The sequence below is a fragment of the Meriones unguiculatus genome, chromosome 15 (genome assembly GCF_030254825.1).
Source record: "Meriones unguiculatus strain TT.TT164.6M chromosome 15, Bangor_MerUng_6.1, whole genome shotgun sequence".
NCBI classification, from domain to species: Eukaryota; Metazoa; Chordata; class Mammalia; order Rodentia; family Muridae; genus Meriones; species Meriones unguiculatus.
Window position 1 is genome coordinate 35,171,723 of NC_083362.1, and position 26,015 is coordinate 35,197,737.

Below are 26,015 nucleotides of genomic sequence, written 5' to 3' on the forward strand. Positions count from 1 at the left end.
TTTGATTTGGAAATAAAATTTTACTGTCTAGTATTTTTCTCTACAAAAAACAAATGTGGAACATTCCAAAGCCTCCCTACACAATACACACCACAGGGAGTGGGAGAGAGAGAAAAAGCAAGCTTAAAAAACTAATTTTATCATCTTGGCTCTGATTTTGGCTACATTATACTTTCAACTAAAGTTAACGTAACTCCCAAACTCTTTCTTTTGAGTTTCTAAAAAACTTTTTAAAATGTTTATTTATTATTTATTACAATTTGTTCACTTTGTATCCTGGCTGTGGCCTCCTTCCCTCATTTCCTCCCAATCCCACCCTCCCTTTCTCTTCTCCTCCCTGCCCCTCCCCTAGTCCACTGATAGGGGAGGATCTCCTCCCCTTCCATCTGACCCTAGCCTATCAGATCTCATGAGGACTGGCTGCATTATCTTCCTCTGTGGCCTGGCAAGGCTGCACACCCCAGGGGGAGGTGATCAGAGAGCCTGCCACTGAGTTCATGCCAGAGACAACCCTTGATCCCCTTAATAGGGAATCCACTTGGAGACTGAGTTGGAGCAGGGGTTTTAGGTCCTCACCATGCATTGTCCTTGGTTGGGGTATGAGTCTCTTCAGGGCCCCCAGGGCCCAGTTTTTTGTTTTTTATTTTGTTGTTTTGGCCCTGTTTGTCTCCTTTTGCAGCACCTGTCTCCTTCAAGTCTTTCTATCTCCCCCTTTTTTCATAAGATTCCCTGCACTCTGCCCAAAGTTTGCTATCAGTCTCAGCCTCTGCTTCGATACCTAAATCAGCAGAGTCTTTGAGGCCTTTTGTGGTAGGCTCCTGTCCTGTTCCCTGTCTTCTGCTTCTGATGTCTATCCCATTTGCCCTTCTGAATGAGGATTGAGCATCTTCCCTAGAATCTTCCTTGTTGTTTAGCTTCGTTAGGACTATAGATTTTATTATGTTTATCTTACATTACATGTCTAATAACCACTTATGAGCGAGTATAGCCTCAAGATCCAGATCTACCACTCCTAGGCATATATCCAAAACATGCTCAAGTATACAACAAGGACATTTGCTCAGCCATGTTCATAGCAGCTCTCTTCGTAATAGAATCTGGAAACAACCTAGATGTCCCTCAATGGAGGAATGGATACAGAAATTATGATACATTTACACAATGGCATACTACTCAGCTATTAAAAACTAAGGAAATCATGAAATTTGCAGGCAAATTGTGGGAACTAGAAAAGATCATCTTTTACACTTTTAAATCCAAATCAACTCTTAACTTTAGTGAGAGTTTGTTCCATTTTGTCCAGACATGTCTAAAAATGTATTTACTCTATCTTAGCATGCACATGTGTTCCTGTCAGGTTGACACTGTGCTTCTATTTTATTTCCCACAGTCAAAAAGAAAACTGCTATATTCTATACTAACAACAGGAAATGGCTAAGCTTATAAACACATGCTTACATGCAAGGCCAGATTTCCACAATACATAGTCAAGGGAATACAAAGGAAATGCCACAGCTCATACTACTTATAGCAACCGTTGGAAAATTGTATGTTATTGACATGTATGCTTTAGACTTTTCTCTAATATAAAGCATTTCCCACATTTTCTCTTCCTCAAATTCAAAAATAACCTAGAATTGCTAGAGTCTAGCAGGATAAGTGACACAGCAAGTGTCCACAATGTGTCAGTGTGCACCCCAGATGCGTGGGAAGTAACCTGAGGATAAGTTAAGTGGCTCTGGATGCTCTAGATTACTCAGTCATCAGACACACACTTCTCTGCTATTAATTTTCATTACTTTCATTTGAATCGATATTTATAATGTCTGAGAGAATTCACTTTCTCTATAAAAACATGTCTTTGAGGTTTGAGTTTCTCTACTATTTAATGACAGTAGGGGAAAAGACGTTGGCCCAGAGGTAGGACTTTTCAACCACCCTCATCTTCTTAATTTATGTAAATGAATATTAGAGAAAAGTAAGCCCCTTATTTTTCAATAACACCTACAGAATAAATGCAATGGCCAAAGAGGATTTTACCATATGGCCTACACTGTAAGACTTTCAAGCGTCTTACACCTTTCACTTACACACATATTCAATTACTTCTGAACCTCAAAAAAGTTAAGTGCATATTTTAATATAAATTGGGAATGTCGTCTGTACAGACATTTAAAGTCAGCCTACTTGAAGGGAAGGAGAGGGAGCAGGCTCCCTGAATCATCAGACTTTTACTTCCACATTTCTGTTTGCTCTCTTCCTTCTTAACTTCTTTGTTCTTGCATTTTCAAGGCATTCATTGCACACTTTTTACAGCATTCATTACGAGGAACTTAAGTTTCACCTTTTATAAATTCCCTCACTTTTTGAAACATAGAAGCTGACTTAAAAAGTTCCAAGATTTTAGAAAAGTGCCCCCTCTATGGGACTACTGATAGACTTGAAATACATCTCCAGAATTTTCTTTTATCTCCTTATAGGTTTTCTAGAACTCATCGTTGCTAAACATCTTTAGATGTTTCTGAATATCTTCAGAGGAAAAAACTACAGGGAGGCAAAAAACAAATAGAGATATATTTGAAAGTGGATGATATACATGAGAAGGAGAGTAGAAAACAATTAAAAAGTTGCTAAGTTTTAGAAGCTTGAGTTTGATACTAGCAGTGACTCTAAGCTGGCCTATAACAAATAAGAACATGTCTATCTGACACTTCAACCTTCAAAAGTTTTAACAATCAATGGAGACAGTTTTAATTTTTTTTTTAATATTCTATAGCAGCCATGCTGTTTTGTTTAACAACACGGCCCAACACTAACTTATGTAGAGCACACAGGGAAGAGAACAAACAAAAAACAGTAACCAAACAAGATACTCCTTAAAAGAAATGAAAAAGAAAAAGGAAAGAACAGAAGGAGAGAGAGAAGAAAGGAAGGATGCAGCGATCTAAAAAAAAAATGTGCTTATCAATACTCCAAATAAGTTATGTATAAGGTGTGCTGATTTCCTGGCTTCAGCCATCCTCCCAGGAACCACACTATCCTGATAATCAAGTCAATAGGGTGGGAGAACACCAGACACCGCAGTTTAAGAAATCTGGCTTCCATCAGCCTCTGTCATGGAGAAATAAACTGGACTCCCTCTCAGTAAGCAAACAAGATTTTAAGATCATAGATGAAAACCTTGGGAGAGGAGAATAAGGCTTTGGGAAGAAAGGAATGAGGAGCAAAGACAAAGGAAATTCCAAGCTATCAGAGTTGCCACAGAGGTTTTTCTAAACAAAGACTTTCATGAAGCTGCTGAAGTTCGCACAGGAAAGACTCCACCCTGCCCAGCTTCTGCCCCGGCTTTCCCAGCGCGGAAAACGCCAGCCCACACAGCCGACCTCTAACTAAAAGTGCCTTCGGGGCTCCCTTTTAAGTACCCTTTTCTTTTAAACGTCCCACTCTTACATTCGAGCAAAAAGACTGATCTGATCTAGCTCTTGCAGGATGTCAAAAGCCCACTCTTTGCTAGGGCAGGCACAGAAGCTCCAGAACTGCAGGCGTGCCGCTAGTCTCCAGAGCCAAGCTGTTTCCCAGGTGCAAATCCCGTAGCCCCCCTCTCAAATTTCAAACCAGTCTCCTCTTCACGCTCTTCCTGAAGCTTAACATTCCATCTAATTCCCAAACCAAGCCGTAAACACCATAAGCAAAGCAAAAGGCAAACTCACCATTCTCTTGTTCCTGGGCTTTTATTGAGACACAGTGCCCTAATAAAACAGTAAGAATTAGGAGAGGTCTTGCTACCACCCAGTTTGCCATCATGTCTAAATATGAGACATGTGGGTCCTCCTGGGAATGAAGAGTAGATACTGAGGTCACTGTAGCACCATGAATTCCGCTGGGGGCTCTTTTTCAGCACCAGCCCCCGGGCCGCCTCAGTCTGTTTCAGCACCAGCTCCGGCACAGTCTGCGAAAAGTTTTTTCAAGCGATGCAGCTTTAAATAGGAAGAATGCTGCCTCCACTTCTTTTCCTGCCCCTTTCAGCTTGTTCAGGCTCATAACCATCCAGTGTCTGCCAAGCAACCGTCTGATTGATGGTAAACAACCAAATCAGAGCGCGCCCCTCTGCCACTTGAGTTTTCGCTCCTTCTTGTAGAGTTAAAACGCAGACGCAGCTTACCAACACAAACTTTTATTTCTTTTTCTATTTAAGTGTGTGTGGTTTTTCTTTTCTTCTCATTTTTTTTTCATTTTTAAGAAAGCCTATTAGAAGGAGTCAGATCCTCCTCCCTCTCTCCCTCCCCCGCCCTCAACCCTTCCCCCAGACACACACCCACTGACTTTTCCAGAGACACTAAAAAAGCCTTAGGGAGGATATACAGCTTTTTAGTGGAATTTCTTTTTTTCTTTCTTTCTTTTTTTTTTTTTTTTTTTTTTTTGCATTGAGATAATTCAGAATTCTCTTTGCCACCTTAAGCCTCTAAAAGGTCACATTTTTTTTAACCCTTTCTTTTGTCAGCAGAGGAAGGATTCTTGTCCCAATTGTCATTCTGTTCCCTTTCCCATGCTCTGAGAGGATTCTGGAAGAAAAGGCAACTGCAAAATGAACTTGAGATACTTTGCACTGAGTTATTTTCTAATCTTTTAAGGAGCAGTATCTATACATTCTCATGGTCACAGAGGATTTTATTATGGTTTGTCTAAAAAAAAAAAGTAGACTGAGGAAAACATACTGCTTTTGGACTGAGAAAGGGTGGGTTCTACAGCAAACCTGCCACTCACCAATTTTGTGAATTTATACATAGTCCTTATCTCTGTGCACTCCAATTTTCTTGTCGGAAAAAGGGCTTTGCCCTGACCAGCATGCAGGACCTGGTGACACTAAAATGAGTAATATGCTATTAACTACATTCCAAATTGCAAAGAGCTACATAAAAGTGGATGGTGCTGTTATTAACCCTACACCAGCTTTTCAGGGAACACGGTAGTCCCAACTGTACATTTCTGTTAAGAGCAAGTCGTTAACTTTATGCCCTCCACAGGCTTAACAAGATCTAGATGCCCTCAGTGCCTTCGAAACAGTCGAATATATTTGGTATTGTGAGATCTCAGAGATGAGGACTAAGTCCTATACAATGTGAGAGACTTAATCCTGTTCATTAACTCAGCCCTGATCAGGTAACCCGAGCCACACTGAGTAATGGAGGGAGGATGACACACTAGAAACAAAGGCCACATCTGTCACCTTTAATGAACATACATATGTAAGTGCTGAAAAGAATGTATCTACATGAAACAAAAAACAAAAACTATATATATAACTGTGTGGAATGTGTTCAACCCCAAATAAATACAAAGTAAAAAAATAGTCTAAAATTAGAATAGGTTTATAAGGCTTCATTTACTATTTAAGTTCCTTAAAAAAAATATTCACAAGGCTTCAGCTTGACAGGTAGACCTAGAGTTTGGAGAAATTCAAAGAGCAAAGTTCTAGCCCTGTACCATTGAAAATAACTTGTCACCAAGACGTGTCTCTGTCCAGTGACTTCCTTCTTGAACATACTGCTTTTCCCATGGCTGTCTTGCCCCACACTTAGTGAATGGGCTAAATAGGAACAAAAAATCAAACAGGCGCTCCAAAAGGAGACAAACAGAACAACAACAACAAAAAAAAAAAAAAAAAAACAAGGAGAGCAACAAAACCAGAAAATTTGAAAACAGGGAACTTTCCAGAGACTCATACTCCAACCAAGGACTATTCATAGAGATAACCTAGAACCCCTGCACAGATGTAGCACATGATAGTTCAGTGTCCAAGTGGATTACATAGTAATCCTCTGAGATAATCTGATTGGCCTGCTCTTTGATCACCTTCCCCTGAGAGGGGAGCAGCCTTACCAGGCCACAGAAGATGACAATGCAGCCACTCCTGATGTGATCTGATAGACTAACATCAGAAGGAAGGAGAAGAGGACCTCCCCTATCAGTGGACTTGGAAAGGGGCATGCATGAGGAAGGGGCAGGGAGGGTGGGATCGGGAGGGGAGGAGGGAGGGGCTTATGGGGGATACAAAGTGAATAAAGTGTAATTAATAGTAAAAAAAAAATTTAAAAAAAAGTGTTTGGAGCAAAAAAAAAAGGCACTGAGGGCCCTGAAAAGACTGATACCCCAACCAAGGAAAAGGCATGGAGAAGACCTAAAACCCCTGCTAGATGTAGCCCATGGCAGCTTAGTATCCAACTGTGTTCCCTAGTAAGGGGAAAAGGGACTGTCTCTGACATGAACTCAGTGTCTGGCTCTTTAGGAAGACAATGGAGCCAGTCTTGATGAGACCTGATAAGCTAGGGTCAAATAGAAGGGGAGGAAGACCTCCCCTATCAGTGGACTAGGGGAGGGGCATTGGGAGAGAAAAGGGAGGGAGGGCAGGATTGGGAGGAGACAAGGGATGGGGATACAGCTGGGATTTAAAAAGTTAATAAATTGTAATAAATAATTAATAAAAATTAATTTAAAAATGAACCTTCTAGTTTTTTGAGCAATATCTGAGAAAGATCACAATGTCAAACTCTTTTTAATCACTCATTAAAGAGACTTTGTTTCACAACAGATGGAGACCATGTCAGAAAGTCACAACCAATTAAAATTCAGTTTTGTAGCCCATTCCCAATGGATACATCTACTGAAGCTAAAGCTCAGAGAACATTGAGAAAACAGAGGGAGAGTAATTGTAAGAGAGAAAGGACTGGGGAGTTAGCTAGGAGAGTGTCTTCCACTAATAATGTCAGAAGCTGTACCTATTAAGTCTCACCACTATGACTGCCTAACCATGAACTGAGCAAGGACAATACCACACACACGCCAAAGCAGACAGAGGGAAGACCAGAAGGCCTCAAACCTACACAGAGAACGACAGGCAATTAAGGAATGGTGAATGAGGGGGAAACAGTCTTCGCTGGGAGGAGCACAGCACTGGCTGTTAAATACTGAATGGTCAACACTAAAACTATGCAAGCAAGCAACATGTTACAGACTGAGCAGGTTCTATTTATGCACTTAAAAAAAGATATGTGTATATATGTATATACATATATATGCATGTACCAACAAAAGAAAAAATAAGCCATAAATTTGTAAAAGGAGTATATGGGAAGGCTTGAAGGGAGAAAAAGGAAAAGAGAAAGTATGTAATTATAATATCAAAAAAACAAAGAATAAGAGTTAAATACCCAGTGGGGTGACAGAAAAATAAATAAGTGCAGGAAAAACACAGTCTTCTCTGAGAGTACCAGTTTTCTTCTGCTTTGAAACAGCAACATCACCCAGCTCCAAAAGTGGGGCAACTTTTGGGTGTATTTCAATCTTCACTGAGGTATGGAGATGACAGACGTTTGTGGAGAATCTACAACTCTTGGAAACTATTTTCAGGCTGAAAGTTCAAAGATGATAAAGTAAGTTTGCAAGATCCGCAGCAGAGTGAGCACAAGCCAATCCTCAGCTCCCATCGGCTTTCATTTGCTGTTACAACAGTTATTATATGCCTATTATTATAGATGGTATAAGGTTAACTATGAAAACAACTTTCATAGGGAAAATTAAAACCACAATTAAAACCTCTTCAAGTCCCCCACAGTTTCTACCATCTCTTTGCATCACACCAGAAGTCTGCACTATAAGGCCATAAAAAATATTTTCCTGAGAGCTGAGCTGAATCAGTGTTACATTGTAGCTCTCTGTGAGCTTTAGCCATCTGTGGCCATCAAGCCATAGTGAATTTTTTCCAGCTAGTGCTTTTGTTCCATGCTTCATTAGGGTCCTGAACAACAATGTGGAAAATTCTAGAACGCACACAGGTGACACCACATGTATCAGTTTAAGAGATGTACTTAACATTAATGTAGCTAACATTGCTTCTTAGTATTAGAGAAGTAGAGAATGACTCAGCCATCACAGTTGGAGCAGGTGGTGTCAGAAATCAGGCCCAGTTCCCATGAGGCATCCCAGCAATCCATACACTGCAAGTACTTAAGGGAATCTACAGCAATTCTCCTAACAAACCTAAAAGGTTATTAGTTTTCAAATTATATATAAGAACTCTTCCTAAAAGAGCTTACTTGATCAAGTTTGCCTGATAGAACATTTGAGCTTTTACTTGTGTGATGGTTAACGTTAAAGTAAGCATTAGCATTGCTTCCTGGCTCTTCCTATCTAACACCATGTTCCAATCTCAGGGGGGGGAAGATATATTAGCACTCTCTCAGACCTTATCTCTCCCTCTCCATTCTTCTCATCCCTTTAAATTATCTGGAGACATAATGCCCTTTCTCCCTTTTGCTAATCCGATGGCTAACTTTGGATGTCAACTTGACTGCATCTAGAGTCAACTGCAACCCAAACAGCTTGGGCATGCCTGTGAAGAAATCTCCTGATTATATTATTTGAAGAGGGGGGACTCGATCTGTATATCAGACATACCTTCTGGTTGCAGCCCACATAACGGACATGGAAAAAGGAAGATTTTGCTTTCTGCCTGTTTTTCTCACTGTCACTGGCAACTTTATCTATCCTCTTGCCAAAGCATCTCTTTGCTGGTGTTAGAATCCTTTGGAATTCCAGCATAATCTCTCCATGAGGTCTCCAGAACTCCAGGCCCAGAATGAAATTGCTAAGACCTCCAGTCTCAGAGGCTCAACAACTGGAGCCTTGGCCTTTCCACCATGAGTCAGTGAGTATAAGACTACCTAGACCACAGCCTGTAAGCCACTCTAAGAACTCCATGCTTCCATACATACATATATATATATATATATATATATATATATATATATATTCATTCATAATATACACATATTCATTCTTCTATCAGTTCTGTTCCTCTAGACAACCCTGACTGATACAGCATCTGTTCCTCTATTTAGTACATTTCCTGAAGCCTGTTCCCCTATCTGTTATCCATAACTTATTTTCCATGCATATGTGTGTGTGCATGCATATATTGTATAAATAAGTATGCATGTGCCTGTGCATGTGTGTGACACTAGACATCTCCTTTTATCACTTTACACCTTAGTTTTTAATACAAGGTCTCTCACTCTATGTGGGGTTCACTGGTTGATAGACTGGCTGGCCAACTAGCTCTTGGAACTCTGTCACTGCCTTCCGTCACTGGGATGACAGTAATGCTTGACATTTTACATGGGAGCTTGGGTCCAAAATCAAGTCTTTATTGCTGTGCAGCAAGAATCTCTGGCCCCTGCACTCTCTAGGAAGGGTCCTTCCTTCTCAATTAATCCTGGCCCAGCATATCTCTTAGTTGATCCTAGATCCAATCAGGTTGACAAATACAAGATTAACTATCAAAGTTACCTTTGTGTTAGTATACTCACAACACCTGACAGTGATGGTACAAGTTCACAGTTTCAGATAACTATGGTTAAAGAGGCACGCCGGACCTCCTCAGTTCACGGAGGTAGTGGAAACTTAGAGAGTGACCCAGGAAGTGATACCTCCAAGGATTTAATCCCAATTGGATTATCTCTTAAGGCAACAAACATTCATCTTTAGAATTTATGGAGAGTTCTCCAAGTCTAGGTTATAAACATAACTTAAACAGTTTGGTGATTACAGCATTCTACACTAAAGCACTAGTGAGGTTCAAACATCTCTGCCAATTTACTTGATGATCATTGTTTTGTTATTGAGATTTGGAGCAATTGAGTGCTAGATAGTTATTTTCTCTGGATTGAAATAATCCTTACTGGATAGAGGCCTTGTGAGTAATGGAAAATGAGAAATCCTGAAGCAAGCAAAAACTCACAAACATAGGAAGTGCCTGAAATTTACAAGATCCACAAGGCCCCACCCAAAAGCCATAGAAGCATTAGGATTGCTGGGTTGAGGGGGACTTCCCAGAGAGCCTAGCTTCATGTAAATTTGTGAGTCATTACCCATGCTCGTAGGCTTTTCAATGATGTAGCTTACTTTGAGTATCCACAAATTCTTTAAGTGCCCTTAGTAAACTTATTGGCTCACCAAGAGATGGTCTGTCATTAGTGGTACTGACTGGAAAGAACAGATGTTTGTTTTTATCTCCCTAGGAAATGTCAACAACATTAATTAATTTCTTTTCATGATTCTCCTATGGCAAAGAATTATTCTCAAGTATAACTTTCCTATGCCCTAACATTCCTTGCAGTGTCATTGATAATTTAAAAGATACCCAAATTATATTAATTAGGAAAATAGACTTTTTAAGTTCCATGGAAATGCAGCAGTTATAAACATAACCCTTAAGCCAAACAAAGTGCACAGAGGATCATCCTACCAGCTACCAGATGGGTGGTCCTGAGGAATCCCATCCCTGCTCTTGACTAGGTCTCTTCATCTACAAAATGGAGATAATGAATCATCTACTTCACAGGACTGTAATGAGAATACAATGAATTAACAGTTGTAAAGACTTTAGAAAATATCTAGCATAAAACAATGTATTAGTGATGGCATAATCAAATAAGCGTATTTGTGCTCTTCTGGTTTGTCATCAGACTGTTACATTCACTTAAAAAACAAACAAAAAAACCCCAAGGGTTACTGAAATATATCATCTCAAAATGCTCAACTTGCCCCACTTTTTAGTATCATGCTTATTCATAATCATGATAACAGTCCTATAGATTACCTCTTTATCTCCCTGAATTTGAAGCCATCTAAGCCCCAGACTACCTCACCTGATTTCCTTTTCCTGTGCCTTTACTGATGTAGATTATTAGATAAATAAATTCATTCTATACTCAGTCTTCTGTGTCTGGTTCTACAGCTCACCCTTGATGATCTATGTCTTATTTATCAGTAGTTTGCTTTTAACTTTTTGTGTTCATATTTTAAAGTTTATTCCTTTTTAAACCATGAATCCATTATTTACTTTTAAGCCTAATAAGTTTGAAACATGGGTGATTGTACTGGAATAGACAATTCTCTGTAGCTAAAATAAGTGTCATGAGTCAGGGTTTCCCCGTGGGGAAGCTTTTTAAATGGCGAGGCTAGGTACAGGCTACAAAGGAGAAATTGTCTAGAAGCTCACTGACATCAAAGGTCATTTATGGCAAATTGGCATGCCTCCCTGCATGTCTACTTAGAAGTCCAAGCACTAAAAGTTTCAAGATGCTCTTTACAGAAGGCACTCTTAAGCCCATCAAGATCCTGCAGTGATTGGTCAATTAACCGTTATGGTATCCAGGGGCCTGGACATGTGTCTTTACTTGATAAAGGGAAGGCAGTAGATTGCAGGGAAGCCATGTGATATATTTTATACTGTTTTATAAGTCTGTTGGTATTTTGTTAAATATTTTAATATCTCCTGAGTTTGGGGCCGCTACTTGCCTATACTCTTTACTATTATTATTATTACAAAGTATTCACTTTTTATCCCAGTTGTAGCCACCCACCTCATCGCTTCCTAGTTCCCACCCTTCCTCCTCTTCCCCTCCTAAATCCCTCCCCTGGTTCACTGATAGGGGGGAATCCTCCTCCCTTACTGTCTGACCCTAGGCTAACAGGTCTCATCAGGACTGTCCGGATTCTCTTCCTCTGTGGGCTGGTCACCTCACCAGGGAAAAGTGACCAAGGAGCAAGCAACTAAGATCATGTCAGAAACTGTCTCTTCTCCCCTTAGTAGGAGTCCTGTACTCTTTAGTAACCTTCTCTTTGAAATTTGGGAATTCTATTCTTTTCGGGCAATGCAGGAAGCTACTGTAACCTAGCCCTTAGACAGAACAACAGATAAATGAACCTGCTTGAGGGCCATTTCTGTTGTGTTTTGTAGGTTATAATTATGTTTATTGTTTGAATAAATGTAATTATCCCACTTACCAATGTACCAGAAGTGTGAAATGCTAAACTTTTGGAAAATATTCTTTAGATAATTTTTGAGTAATAAAAAATAATAATCTGTTCTTCCTCTCTTACGTAGAGTATGTCACATGAGAAATGAACATTAGGGCTTGATTAATACAGAATAGTAGAAACTTCTGCTCAGCGTCCCTATGAACACAATCCTTTATACACATGCTTAAACAACCTGTAAAAAGCTAATTCCATATTATTGAATTAAAATACATTTTATACTTAAATCTCAATTTTTCTTCAAATATCTTCATTTAATCAGTGAGTTCATAAATGTACATGGAAGTAAACACCACCCATCAAAATTGAAGTTTGAATTAGAAATTGAAATGTAGTCGCTATGTATCCAGGTTTTCGCAATATTCTAAACACCACAAGGTTTCTCACCCTTTGATTACACAATTTTGTCATCAGAAGCATCTTCTATATCTCCCTTAATTATTACTTAATTAACACATGTTTGTATGCCATAGTAAATAAATGCTCATGCAAAAGAGTGGTTAAAAGCAGCTTGTGAATTTGATTTTAAGTATATTCTCAATTATTGCATCCTCATCAACCTGAATCTTCCATGGCAGGCAAAACATAAGCCAAAACCCAATGTGGTCACTTCCTACAAAAACACAGGTGCTTGTGGTGCGTAGCAAATTCTAACACAGATCCCACTCACCAGGAGGAAATTACTGTTTTAATTTTGGTGGATGAATGACATGTTCTTATACGATTTGAAAGAATGCGTGCATTTCACTGTGTTCCTTTACTCTGACTTCTGTTTTCTCTGGAACAAATGCATTATAGGGTGCTGTTGGACGAGTAGGATTTTATAAATGTCCTCTGGTTTCCTTTTCAGCACGATGCTCACCTACCTCCCTCAGCAGCAAAAAGGATCTTGAAAAGTGTTGGTAGAATGTCTGAAACATCTTTCTGTATGCAAAATACAAAGCACAAACAACTGAATCATTCTTAGAACACTTGGCCATTTCCTGTTACCCTACTAAAACCCAATTTATAGCCATTCATCTACATAAAGGTAATTTTATTAATTTATGCCCTGTAGTCAATAGCCAGAGCCCGTCAATTCCTGAAGCTATACTATACTTTATTTACTGTACAAATACTGTGCGCTACTAAAATAAATAAGTAGATAGATAGATAGATAAATTTTGTTTTTTGTTTTCTGTTTTTTGTTGTTTTTTTTTTTTTTTTTGTAAGCAGGGTTTCTTTGTGTTGGCTGTTGTGGACTCACTTTGCAGAGCAGGCTGGCCTCCAACCCATAAAGCTCTGCCTGCCTCTGCTTCCCCAGTGCTGGGATTATAGGCTTGCACCACCGCACCCAGCTGGCACTACTAAATTGTTAAGACTCTGTTGAAATCTCCTGAAATATTTCAGTTATATGGCACATGGAAATTATTAAGCACAAGAATGAAGAAGTTACTGTGCTCCTGAGATGTGAGCATTAGTGACCACACACTTGTCTCCAGTGTGCTTTATTCATGTAAGTGTCCTTACCCATTAAGGAGGAAGGGTTGGGGTGCCAATTTCAAATGTGTGTGCCATTTGATGTAATGTACAATTGGTGAGAGAATGCCTCAGTGATATAATGTGTATAAGGCAGAGTCCCAGCCCTGTACTAGACTGGGTGGTAAATCTAAACAGCCACATCTGTACTGCGTGTAGTACAGGGGTGAGTTCCGTGGAAGTCAAAAAAACACTGGAAGAATAAGGGTGAATCGCAATCACAGACCTAACTCCTGTTTCTCCCTCTACATCCCAGACAAAGTAAATACATACTGGAACTCCCAGATTGTCTATGAGAGGAAACAGAGTAGGTCTGACAGATTTTTTTCTTCTTTCTTTTCTCTTTCTTTTTAAATTCTTTTTTCTTTTAGTGAAAATAGATTTTTTTTCACATGATATATTTTGGTTACAGTTCTCTTCCCGCTAATTCTCTTGGTTATTCATCACCTCTCTTCCTATCCAGATACACACGTATTCTGTCTCTCACTAGAAAACAAAGAAGTTCCTAAAGAATCATAATATAATAAAATAAAATATGATGAAACAAAAACTATCACATCAAAATATGACAAGACAAACAGAAGGAAAGAGCCCAAAAGAAGGTACAAAAACAGAGACCCACTCATTTGTATACTCAGCAATATCATAAAAACACTAACTGAAAACCATAATATACATAGAAAGGATATATAGGGTTATTATATATGTTTTTATGAATAAAAATTTTAAAAAGAAGAAAAGGCCCTGTCAGGACATTATGAGACAAGGAACCTCTAAAGATGCTGTTGAGCTTGTTTCTTTGTGGCCATCTACTTTAGGACATGCAGCCTACCCTTTGGAATAATTTATTTCCCCAGTGAGATCTTTTGGAGACAACTAAACTTTCTCATGCAAGGGGCAATAAGTTGGAGATTGCTTCTGGGTTATAGGGTCATGTGTTTATGTCTCCTTTTGGGTCTAGAAGCCCATCTGGTGTAGACCTGTGCAGGCCCTGTGCATGCTGCCCCAGTCTCTCTGAGTTCAGATGGGCATCGCTCCTGTATATTTAAAGGGCCTTATTTTCTTGCTGTCCTCTCCCCACTCTGGCTCTTACACCCTTTCTACCTCCTCTTCCTCAGGGTTCCCTGGGCCTTGAAGGGAGGAATTTGATGGGGAAATTTTTCCCTTTTTAACTATGTGTCTGAATGAAGCCAGACATGTTTCAGATACTTTAACCATAACAACATATGGCAATAGATTGAAATCACATGCAAATATAACAATTCTACTGTATTCTATTAAATCAGATATTAATGGGATTTTTCAAATGTTATGTTTCTCTTCTCATTAAATTTTACTTTCTTTCATAAAACAAGATTATTTATTGTTAATATGTAAAGATTATACTATTATTATTTTAATGAATTAATAACTTAAAACTAAGTATGATCCCATAAAATTGTTTTTATCAGTTGCTATCTTCTCCCAAATATATTTAGTATCCTTAATTATTATAATATTTTGAAGAACTCTTGGAATCAAACCAAAAGTATACCAAACATTGCTTGAAAAACACTGCTCTGCTTCATGAGCCAAGATTATCCATTACTTGTCTTTGTCTTTATTACAGTATTTAATTTTGCAGTTTACAAAACTACCTTATTCTTTTTATTCCACCCATAGAAGGAAAAACACAGAACATTAAAGAAACTAATTTCATCAATAACCGCTGTGTTGTAGTTATTGTATAATGTTTATTACACCAATCTCTTTTCAGGGATTTTTTTTCCATCTCAGAATGTGAATAATTAAAGACTTTAGGGAAGGAGGGTAGGGATGGTTAATGAAAATATGTTGTGTTGCTTGATGCCCTACTCTTTTCTAGTCACCACTTTAACGTCAGTATTTAATTCACAAACGTGCATCTTTTTTCAATGGCTGCTGATAATCCATAATGGATTCAAACATTCTTGTCAAATCCTTAGACTATTTCTCAGTTTACAGTAATATAACAGAAGCTGGAAACAGTTCCTGGAGAAACCGAGTAATTGCCTGGGCACTAGATGAAGCGGCCTCGAGCCACTCCTACACTTTTTGTAGTTAGATAGTCTATAGATAGTTTTGTAGATAGTTAGATAGGTAGTCTGTTTGCTAAACAGACAAATTTATGTTCATCTTTACATTGGTAGAATATAAATAGCACCAAGTAATCATACCACTTTTTGAAGAAATACAATAATCTTTTCTTGAAGGTAGGGAAGAATTTTGATAGAAATACTAGGGAATAAAAAACAGAGGATTTTGAGGTGGATCGAAGATGGTGGCGACCAGCACGCACCTTATCTAAGGGACACAGGATCCGAAACTCCAAAATTGGTGAGTTGAGGGGAAGCCAGAACATCAACATTGAGGCTTCTTGGGTAAGAGGAAACAGTGGACACCACTGAGCTAACAGATCTCCTACACTCTCATTTACCCCTGCAGGCTCAAATCAAAGAGAACAGGGAGAACCCCTGTGCTTTCCGATTGGGCCTGATAGCAAGTGAGTGCGCCTTCAAGTGAGTGCATGCCAGAGCCCCAGATCCAAGGTCCCTCTACTCTAGCAGCCAGACATCAGATCCCTCCCACCCACATACCCAATGTGGGCAAGATAGGGATTCTTGGGACAACCTTCTCAACATTGAAGCCCCTATTCTGTGGGTCTACCAGTGGAATCCAGGCAAACAACTCCTGGAACCAGACAGATCTGAATACAAGGAAGACAGTACAACAGGCATGTAGGTCACTGAGGTATTCAGGAAACCTGTGCATGAGCATTGTGCCTGCAAACAGAACAGCACCAGCACCCATATCCTCTCCTGCACTTAAGCACCACATTCCAGGCATCTACACATTTTAGGACCCTGTCCTTCAAGGCACACTTCGATGCACACTCCTGTGCTTGCTCACCCACACTTGTACACCTGCACCTGTGATTGTCCTCCCTTAACTACAGCTGAAACACAAACACACACTCTCAAACCAGTGGACCTCTCACATCTTCCTGAAGAATACTCCAGATAACCAGAGAAAGACCACCCAGTCTGAAGTACAGACTCACTCCAGGAACAAACAGCGAAGGTTACTGATAAGCAGATGGCTAGAGGTCAGCATAAGAACACATAAAACAAAAATCAGAACAGCATGGCTTCACCAGCAACCCCCAAAATCAATAGCTATTCCAACTCATCAGAAACAAAGAAAAATGATTTTAAAGCTCTGCTTATCCAGTTTTTAGAGACACATAAAGAGGAAAAAAACAAATCACTCAAAGAAATAGCTACTCAAATAGAGGCAAAGAAGAAGAAGAAACAAACAAAGCTCTCAAAGAAATACTGGCAAATACAGCCAAACATATATAGGCACAGGTAGAGGCATATAGAGAAGAAATGAACGAAAAAATAGAGGCCATCATGGAAAGACAAGAATCCACATTCAAACAGAAGAAAATGGTGCAAGACATGAAAACAGAATTTGAATCAATAAAGAAAACACAAACAGAGAAAACCATGGAGCTGGAGAACTTAGGTAAAAAGATCAGGAACCACAAAAGTAAGAATCACCAATAGAATACAACAGATGGAAGAGAGAATCTCAGGTGCTGAAGATACATTTGCAGAAACTGATACATCTCTCAAATAAAAAGTAAAATTGGAAAAGTCCCAAGCACAAAACATCCAAGAAATCAAAGACACCATGAAAAGATGAAATCTAAGAATAATAGGAATAGATGAAAAAAAAAAAAAAAAAAAAAAAGGATTCCAGGATTCCAGGCTCTAAGGTCCAGAAAATATTTTCAAGAGAATCATAGAAGGAAATTTCCCCAACTTGAAGAGATGTCCATAAACATACAAGAGGCCTACAGAACACCAAATAGAATAGACCAGAAAAGAAACACCTCATGTTACATCATAGTCAAAACACTAAATCTACAGAACAAAGAAAAGATATTAAAAGCAGCAAGGGAAAAGGATAAGTAACATATAAAGATAGACCTCTCAGAATCACACCAGACTTCTCAACAGAAACTGTGAAAGCCAGAAGAGCCTGGGCAGATGTCATGCAGATGCTAAGAGACCACAGATGCCAACCCAGAATACTATACCCAGCAACGCTTTCAATCAACATAGATGGAGAAAACAAAATATTCAATGACAAAATTAAACTTAAACAATATCTACACAGCAACCCAGCCCTACAGAAGATACTAGAAGGAAAACTCCAATCCAATGAAAACAACTACACCCAAGAAAACATAGGATATAGATAATTTCACAACAAAAAATTAAAAGTAAACAAGCATTAAAACACAGTAACACCACCAACTTCACAATAAAAGAATCTAACATTCATTGGTCACTATTATCTATCAACATCAATGGACTCAACTCCCCAATAAAAAGTTACAGACTAACAGAATGGTTGTGAAAACAGGATCCAACATTTGGCTGCATCCAAGAAACACACCTCTGTAACAAAGAAAAACACTGCCTCAAAGTAAAGGGGTGGGAAAATATTTTTCAAGCAAATGGACACAGAAAACAATCTGGGGTAGATATTCTAATATCTAATAAAATAGACTTTCAATCAAAATTAATCAAAAACAGATGAGGAGGTGTATTTCATTCTCACACAAAAAAAAATCTGCTAGTAGGATATCACAATTCTGAACATTTATGCCCCAAGTACAAGAGTACTTACATTTGTAAATGAAGTATTATTAAACTTAAACCACACATAGATCCTAACACCTTAATAGTGGAAGACTTCAACACTCCACTCTCAACATAGGACATCATCTAGACAGAAGCTAAATAGGGAAATAATGGCACTTACAGAGGACCTAAATCAAACGGACCTAATAGAAGTCTATATAACTTTTCACCCAAACTCAAAAGAGTATACCTTCTTTTCATCACCTCATGGAACCCTCTCCAAAATAGACCATATAGTTGGTCATAAAGCAAGCCTGAACAGATACAAGAAGGTTGAAATAATCCCTTGTATCCTATCTGACCACCATGGACTAAAGCTGGACCTCAACAACAATAAAAATAGAAATAATCCTACACACACAGAAACTGAACAATTCATTATTCAATGACAGCTGGGTCAGAGAAGAAATAATGAAAGAAATTGAAGACTTCCTAGAATTCAATGAAAATGAAAGCACAACATACCCAAACTTATGGGACACAATGAAAGCAGTGCTAAGAGGAAAATTCATAACACTAAGTGTCTTCAAGAAGAAATTGGAACTATCTCAAATAAGAAACTTAATGGCTCATCTGAAAGCCCTAGGAAAAAAAGAAGCAGACACACTCAAGAGGAGTAGGTGGCTGAAATAATAAAACTCAGGGCTGAAATCAATAAATTAGAAACAAATAAAACAATTCAAAGAATCAATGAGACCAAGAGCTGGTTCTTTGAAAACATCGACAAGATAGACAAACCCTTAACCAAACTAACTAAAAGGCAGAGAGAAACTATCTAAATCAGCAAAATCAAGAAAGAAAAGGGGCATATAATGGCAGTCACTGAGAAAATCCAAACAATCATTAGGTCTTCCTATAAAAGCCTATATGCCACAATATTTGAAAATCTAAAGGAAATGGACAAATTTCTTGATAGATTCTATTTACCAAAATTAAATCAAGATCAAATAAATAGAATGAATAGTCCTATATACCCCAAGGAAGTAGAAGCAGTCATCAAAAGTCTCCCTTCCAAAAAATGCCCAGGGCCAGATAGGTTTCAGAGCAGAATTCTACCAGACCTTCAAAGACAGAGGATCCTGGGTAAGATGATCAACCCTCACTCAGAAAGGCAAACAGGATAGACATTGGAAGAAGGAGAAAACAGGAAACAGAACAGGAACCTACCACAAAGGACCTCTGAAAGATTCTACCCAACAGGGTATCAAAGCAGATGCGGAGGCTCATAGCCAAACTTTGGGCAGAGTGCAGAAAATCTTCTGAGAGAAGGGGGAGATAGAAAGTCCTGGAGGGGACAAAAGCTCCACAAGGAGAGCAACTAAACCAAGAAAACTGGGCTTAGGTTTTCTCTCTAAGAATGATACTCCAACCAAGGACCATGCATCAGGATAACCCTCCACAGATGTAGCTCATGGCAGCTCAGTATCCAAACCCTAGTTAGGGGAACAGGAACTATCTCTGACATGAACTCAGTGGTGGGCTCTTTGATCAATTCCCCTTGAGGGGGGAGCAGCCTCAGTAGGTCAGAGAGGAAGACAATGCAGCCAGTTCTGTTAAGACCTTATTGACTAGGGTCAGATGAAAGGGGAGGAAGACCTCCCCTATCAGTGGACTTGGAACAGGCATGGGAGAAGATGAGGGAGGGAGATGAGATTGGGAGGAAATGAGGGGAAGGGGGCTACAGCTGGGATACAAAGTGATACAATGTAATATATATATATATAATTTAATTTATATATATAATGTAATATATATATAAATTATGTAATTTATATATATATATAAATTTTTAAAAAAGGATTTCTTGTTTTGTTAAAAATGAAAACGATATCATGAACAAAGCTTCTAATCAAACACCTTCCTTAATCATATATCTGAGAAATTAAGGTCATTCAAAGATTGTTTTTGTAATAGTAAATGTTTAATGATTAAATGAAGTTATTTTTATGTCCATCAACAGAGGAATGGATACAGAAATGGTGGTACTTTTACATAATGGAATACTACTCAGCAATTAAAAATGAGGAAATCATGAATTTTACAGACAAATGGTAGGATCTAGAAACAATCATCCTGAGTGAGGTATCCCAAAAGCAGAAAGACACACATGGTGTATACTCACTTATATAGACCTATAAGATAGGATAAACATACTAAAATATGTACGCCTAAAGAAGATAAAGAAGAAAGAGGTCCAGGAGTAAGATGATCAATCCTCATCTAGAAAGACAAAGGGGATGGACATTGGAAATAGGAGAAAACAAGTAACAGGACAGTAGCCTATCACAGAAGGCACCTGAAAGATTCTACCTAGCAGTGTATCAAAGCAGATGCTGAGACACATAACCAAATCTTCGGCAGAGTGTAGGGAATCATATGAAGGAAGGAGGAATTAGTATATCCTAGAGGGGACAGGGAGCCCCACAAGGTCCAAATAAATCTGAGCACAGGGGTCTTCTATGAGACTATTTATCCAACCAAGGACCATGCATGGATATAACCTACAACCCCTGCTCTGACATAGCCCATGGTAGCTTAGTATCCAAGTGGGTTCCCTAGTAAGGGGGACAGGAATTGTTTCTGACATGAACTCATGAGCTTCCCCTCTCCCCCGAGGGATGAGCAGTTTTGCTAGGCCACAGATAAGGATATTGCAACCATCTTGAAGATACCTGATAACCTAGGGCCAGACGGAAGGTGAGGAGGACACCCCCTCTCAGTGGACTCAGAAGGGGGCAGGAAGGAGATGAGGGAGGGAGGGGAGGATTGGGAGGGAAAGAGGGAGAGGGCTACAGCTGGGATACAAGTGAATGTATAAAATTATTTAAAAATAAAAAATACTTAAAAAATTTAAAAACGATAACTATAATACATATAAGTCAGTGTATATATATTTCAAAGGAAATTTTCCCATCTGAGCTGGTAATGCGGTCTCCCAGAGCCAATGCCACATAACAAAATCACCAAAACCAAACATGAGAAGCCCTCTTTTGAGCTGCTGGTGAGAGTTGTCCTAGAGACTTCCAAAGCCTTACAGGTTATTGCCATGGTAAGTCCCTATTGCTGAAGATACCATGTACTTCAGACAAAGAGGACCCAACTTGAAACTCACCTTAAAACCTCCTCCCTGAGGACTAGTTTCAATTGTTTAAAAAGCTTTGCATACTTTTTTTTTTGCATGCAAACACCATGCAAATTTGTAAAGGAGGGAAAACAACCAATAATCCTACCCAGCATAACAATGATCCATATGGAATGATAATACCAAGGGTGCAGAAGTAGCATGTATACTTTGGTGGCAACCAACAGTTCTATAATTGGACTTAAAATTTGTTCAAAAAGAAGCCAGCCATACCTGGTATTGAAAAATAGCAAATTACGCAGGGCTAGTGAAGTCACAGATCTTGAATGAGAATTAGTAACCATCACTCTACTAAAACACCATAATCCCTAAATATATTCTCAACATTTGACCTATACCCACAGATAATTGTAGTCTTTATCGTTTCTAGGAAATTTTTCTTTGCAACAGATAAAGACCATTACAGATGGTCACAACAAGTCAGAATGCAGAGTTGTGAAACTAAGTCCCAATGGACACATCTACAAAGCAACTTCTGCCCCTAAAGCCCAGGAATCATGTGGAAAGAGGGGCTGTAAGAGCCAGAGGATCACAGAGTTTGCTGTGAGACTGTCTCTTCCTAGATCAGAAGCTACACCTATAAAGTGTCATCATCATGAATGCTAAAATGAGCTGAACAAGGACAATGACAATAGGCATGCCAAAGTGGATGGAGGAAAAAGCAGAGAGCTTCAGCTCTACATAAAAAACCACAGGCAGCTAAGGAATGCTGAGAACTGGAGAAACAGTCTTACCAGGGAAGAGCTACAAATTCGTTCTCTAATAGCAAACAGTCATTCCTGCAAACATACATACAAGTAACACTATACAGACTGAGCAGGTTGTACCTATGTAGAAATAGATATACGAGTACATACACATGGAACAACAACTAGTGAATAAAAGAGGCCATAATTTTGAAAAAAAATCAAAGAGTAGTATGTGGAAAGTTTGAAAGAAGAAGAGGGAGATGTAATTTTATCATAAGCTTAAAATAAAAGAAATGATTACAAATAAATTTAAGAAGCTTTATTTCTAACCACCTTTGAATACAATGTGGCATTGAAAAGAATACACCTAGCTCCACTGATATGTCCCTGATCCAGTATGAAATACATGTTCAAATAATGAATAAAGTGTCTAGTACACTAAAAAAAATTAGCTGTGTGGAAACTAACTTTACTACCCTTCCAAAATGGATATATATTACCATTTTGAAAAATATAGAAAAGTAGCAATAAAATGTAATTATTGAAAAGAATAGTCAATTAATATACTTATCAAAGGACTAAATTATGTGGCTGTAGAGAGAGGACTGTAAATCAGAGAGATAAAGTTCATCTACCCTCTTCTAGACAGAAGTTTCCACTATTAACATTTTACTCCCTGTTAAGCTGGCCACTATTAAGAGCAACTCTTCATTCTTAAAAGGAGTTAAACTTAATAAATCACCTTTCCAGAATAACATAATGGCTGATTCTGCCTTTAAAAACCTTTTCATCAACATATATTTTTCTGTGGCACAAAACTGCATTAAAATGCTAAAAACAAGATTTTTTTTTGTAGTCTTAACTAGCACAGGAAAATACATAAATCTGTAATAGAGTTTTAAAATTTCTATTTTGAAAATGAGAGACAGTGAGGGCTTCAAACATGCATATAGTCCAAAGGCATATATTGAGGCTATATCATGAGCATAATGTAATTGTCTGGCTATGTTTCTTTGCGCCCTCCCAAATCTAAAAGTGGCATTGCTTTCAAGTTCTAACCAAAAACACATAGAATGAACTTAAGTACAATGTAGTCAAGAACCAAACAGCAGAAGTCTAGCTTATAATCAACACGCCCACCCCATAAATACAGGAGAAATTCTGTGGAGTGGTAGAATTACAGGGAGAGGCCAGTATTTGCTTTGGCAGATGTTGAGTCTGTGCAAGTGGGCACACAGCTGTACACAGAATGTTTCAGTGTTTCTGAAACTGCTGAACTAGACATAAAGGAATATCCAACTTCCATCGTATCAGCAAGTTTAAAGAACAAAGTTCTATTTTGTCATTTTTTTATAAATTGTGTAGAATAAACAATCTGCATTAAACAATTTATGATTTTGCATTTACAATTTGTTATGTGGCTCTGTCTTTGCTACATGGCTGTAGTTCTTTTCTCGATTTAGATGTTTCATGTTCTCTGTGTCACAGAAAGAAAAGCTGCTGAACCTGAAGTCTGAACCATGATTGACAGGTCACATGTGAGTGGGAGTTTTTTTTAATTCCTTTTTTAAATTAAATTTTTATTTTTATATTAATTACAGCTTATTCACATTGTACCCCAGCTGTAGCCCCCTCTCTCATTCCCTCCCAATCCCACCCTCCCTCCCTCATTTCCTCCCATGCCTCTCTCCAAGTCCACTGATAGGGGAGGTCCTCCTCCCCTTCCATCTTTGACCTTAGAAAAGCCTTGGTGGAAAACTGAGGATATAGTTTGAAAACTGGAAATAAGGATTTTCACAGAGGGATGTTCAGTTCTCTCAATTTAGTCAAATATGCTGCTTCTTGAAGGAATTTATATCCTTAATATTTGAACAGAAAGAGCAGGAGCATTTCATCCCAGGCACTGCCCAACACACTTGTTAAATGACTCACTGGGTACCTTCCTGTCTGTCTCAGGGACTTCTCAGACTTCCTGTGGGCTGACTGATCACAACCTGCCTCAGCGCTCTGGTTCTGAACTGAATTTGTGCGTTCAACCCCTCTAGTAACTCAGTGTTGGACCTGCCTTATATTTCAATAATAGTTGGATTGACAATTCTTTTCAAATTTTTAAATTAATTGCATTTTCAAATTGAATTTAGCACACCAGAGTTATCTTCTCTTAAACTCACTTTCTTTTCCAGTTTTAATCTCAATGCTATTTTCAAATGTTTCTGTAATGTGTTGGAATAATTATGTGTGCCATGGACATAGAATGCTAGTTTGCAAAGTGACTGAATATCTGCCATTTATCCTTTCCTCTGGTTCCAGGATTCCACTGGTAGATCTTAATATTTTAGATCATGTAATTCTAAGCTGAAACTGGACATGCTTCCTCAGCATTCTCTATGTTCTGTTGTTTTTCATGTTTGGAATGGAAAGAGAAAGGCTGCACTGTTACCCTAACTAAAGTGACACTCCTTCCTTGCTTTGCGCGCATAGCTTGACTGAAGGCTATCCGCGAAGGCTATCCTCTGTCCCTTTGCCTTCACACTGCAGCAACTACTTTCTCACAGGGATATGAAGTTCTGCCTTTCTAACAAAGTTTATCGTTCCTGCTTTGTTAACCAAGAAAGGGCTCTTTTTAAAGGCAAAATAGCTAAAGACAGAGCAATAACATTGTGTTTGCTACACAGCAGCCACTGTGCTCTCAGTTTTGCAAGGTTTATCTTAGCTCACATAGAAATTTGGTCTGGTAGATATTAGCAGGGGAAAAGAGCACGCTCACAGTTCCAGTGAAGATGAAAAGCAATGAAAGGGACCCATGGAATCTAGTTATTTAATATAGTGTGAAGTGATAGCACTTCAATTGTTGCACTAAGAACTGGGCCTGGAGAAATGGCTCAGTGGTTAAAAATCACTCACTGTTCAGGACCAAGATTCAGTTCTTATCACTGACATTCAGTTCAAAACATCTTTAACTCCAGTTTTCAAGAAAGCTGACACCATCTTCTAGCCTCTGTTGACAAAGGATAGACTCGAAATGGCTATTCTTCATGGTTGTCAACTTGACACATCTGGAAAGAGGAACCTCAACTGGAGATTATCTCAATGATGTTAACCTACGGACCTGTCTATTGGATCATTGCCTTGTTTACTAACTGATGGAGGAGGGCTTACCTCCTTCTGGGAGGTGCTAGTACTAAGTACGTTCTGGGCAGTATAAGCTACCTGAGAAGAAGCAGGAATCAAGGCAGCAAGCAGCGCTCCTCTATACTTTCTGCTTCAGTTCCTGCCTCCAGGTTCCTCCCTTGAGTTCTTGACTTGGCTTCCATTGATGATGGGCTGTTGCCTGTAAGCCAAATTACCTCTTTTCTCCCGAGTTAGTTCTGGTCAATATTTTAACAGTAAAGCAAGCTAGAACAGTGATTGAACTGAATGTTAATGTTGAGAAGCAGAAGAGTTTGCACATTGTCCTAGTTATTTTATGATCTTGATGGCACTTCTCTATGAGCCACTTTTGTTTGTGCAGATAATTATGATAATTCACAAATAGTTATATGCAATATATCTAGGCAATAGTAGGTGGCAGCAATTGTTGCTTATTTATATTCATAGTAAATTTATTTTAATTTCTATAAAAATAATATATTTATATTTTAGAAACAGTTATGATTGACTAGAAAGTAGATGTAATGAACATTTTTGTGGATCAGAAAGTTGTGCAACATAGTAGAATTGGTGTATTATATTTACCAAGTAAAAAAAATAGTATAATATTTAAGCAATTATGGGATTAATTCCTTACAACACCAATAAAAATTATTATCTTCAAAAAGGAACCATTTAAAGTAGGAGGGCAACTACTCCCCTCAGTACAACAAGTCACTCCAAGCCCTCCAAAGTCTACAGTAAAGTTTCCAGTAATTACTAGACCTGGATGACATGTCTGTCACAGCTCAGAAAGAGAGACACTGAGTAGGAAATGAGAACTGAGAAAAAAGTTGCTTCCAGTGAGCTTGGGCTCTTAGTAGAGTCTGCAATAATAGCTTGATGTTGGAACTTTGTCAAAGC

General features: G+C 38.6%; 1 protein-coding gene across 1 annotated transcript in view; it reads right to left on the bottom strand.

The window, feature by feature from the left end:
- Col5a2 (collagen type V alpha 2 chain) overlaps nucleotides 1–4,228 on the bottom strand; it is a 134,682-nt gene extending 130,454 nt beyond the window's left edge. Inside the window, exon 1 of the mRNA XM_021648013.2 lies at nucleotides 3,711–4,228. Within this exon, the coding sequence (XP_021503688.1) occupies nucleotides 3,711–3,804 (94 nt within the window). The 5' untranslated portion in view covers nucleotides 3,805–4,228. The remainder of the gene's footprint in view (nucleotides 1–3,710) is intronic.
- Nucleotides 4,229–26,015: the final 21,787 nt, after the last annotated feature.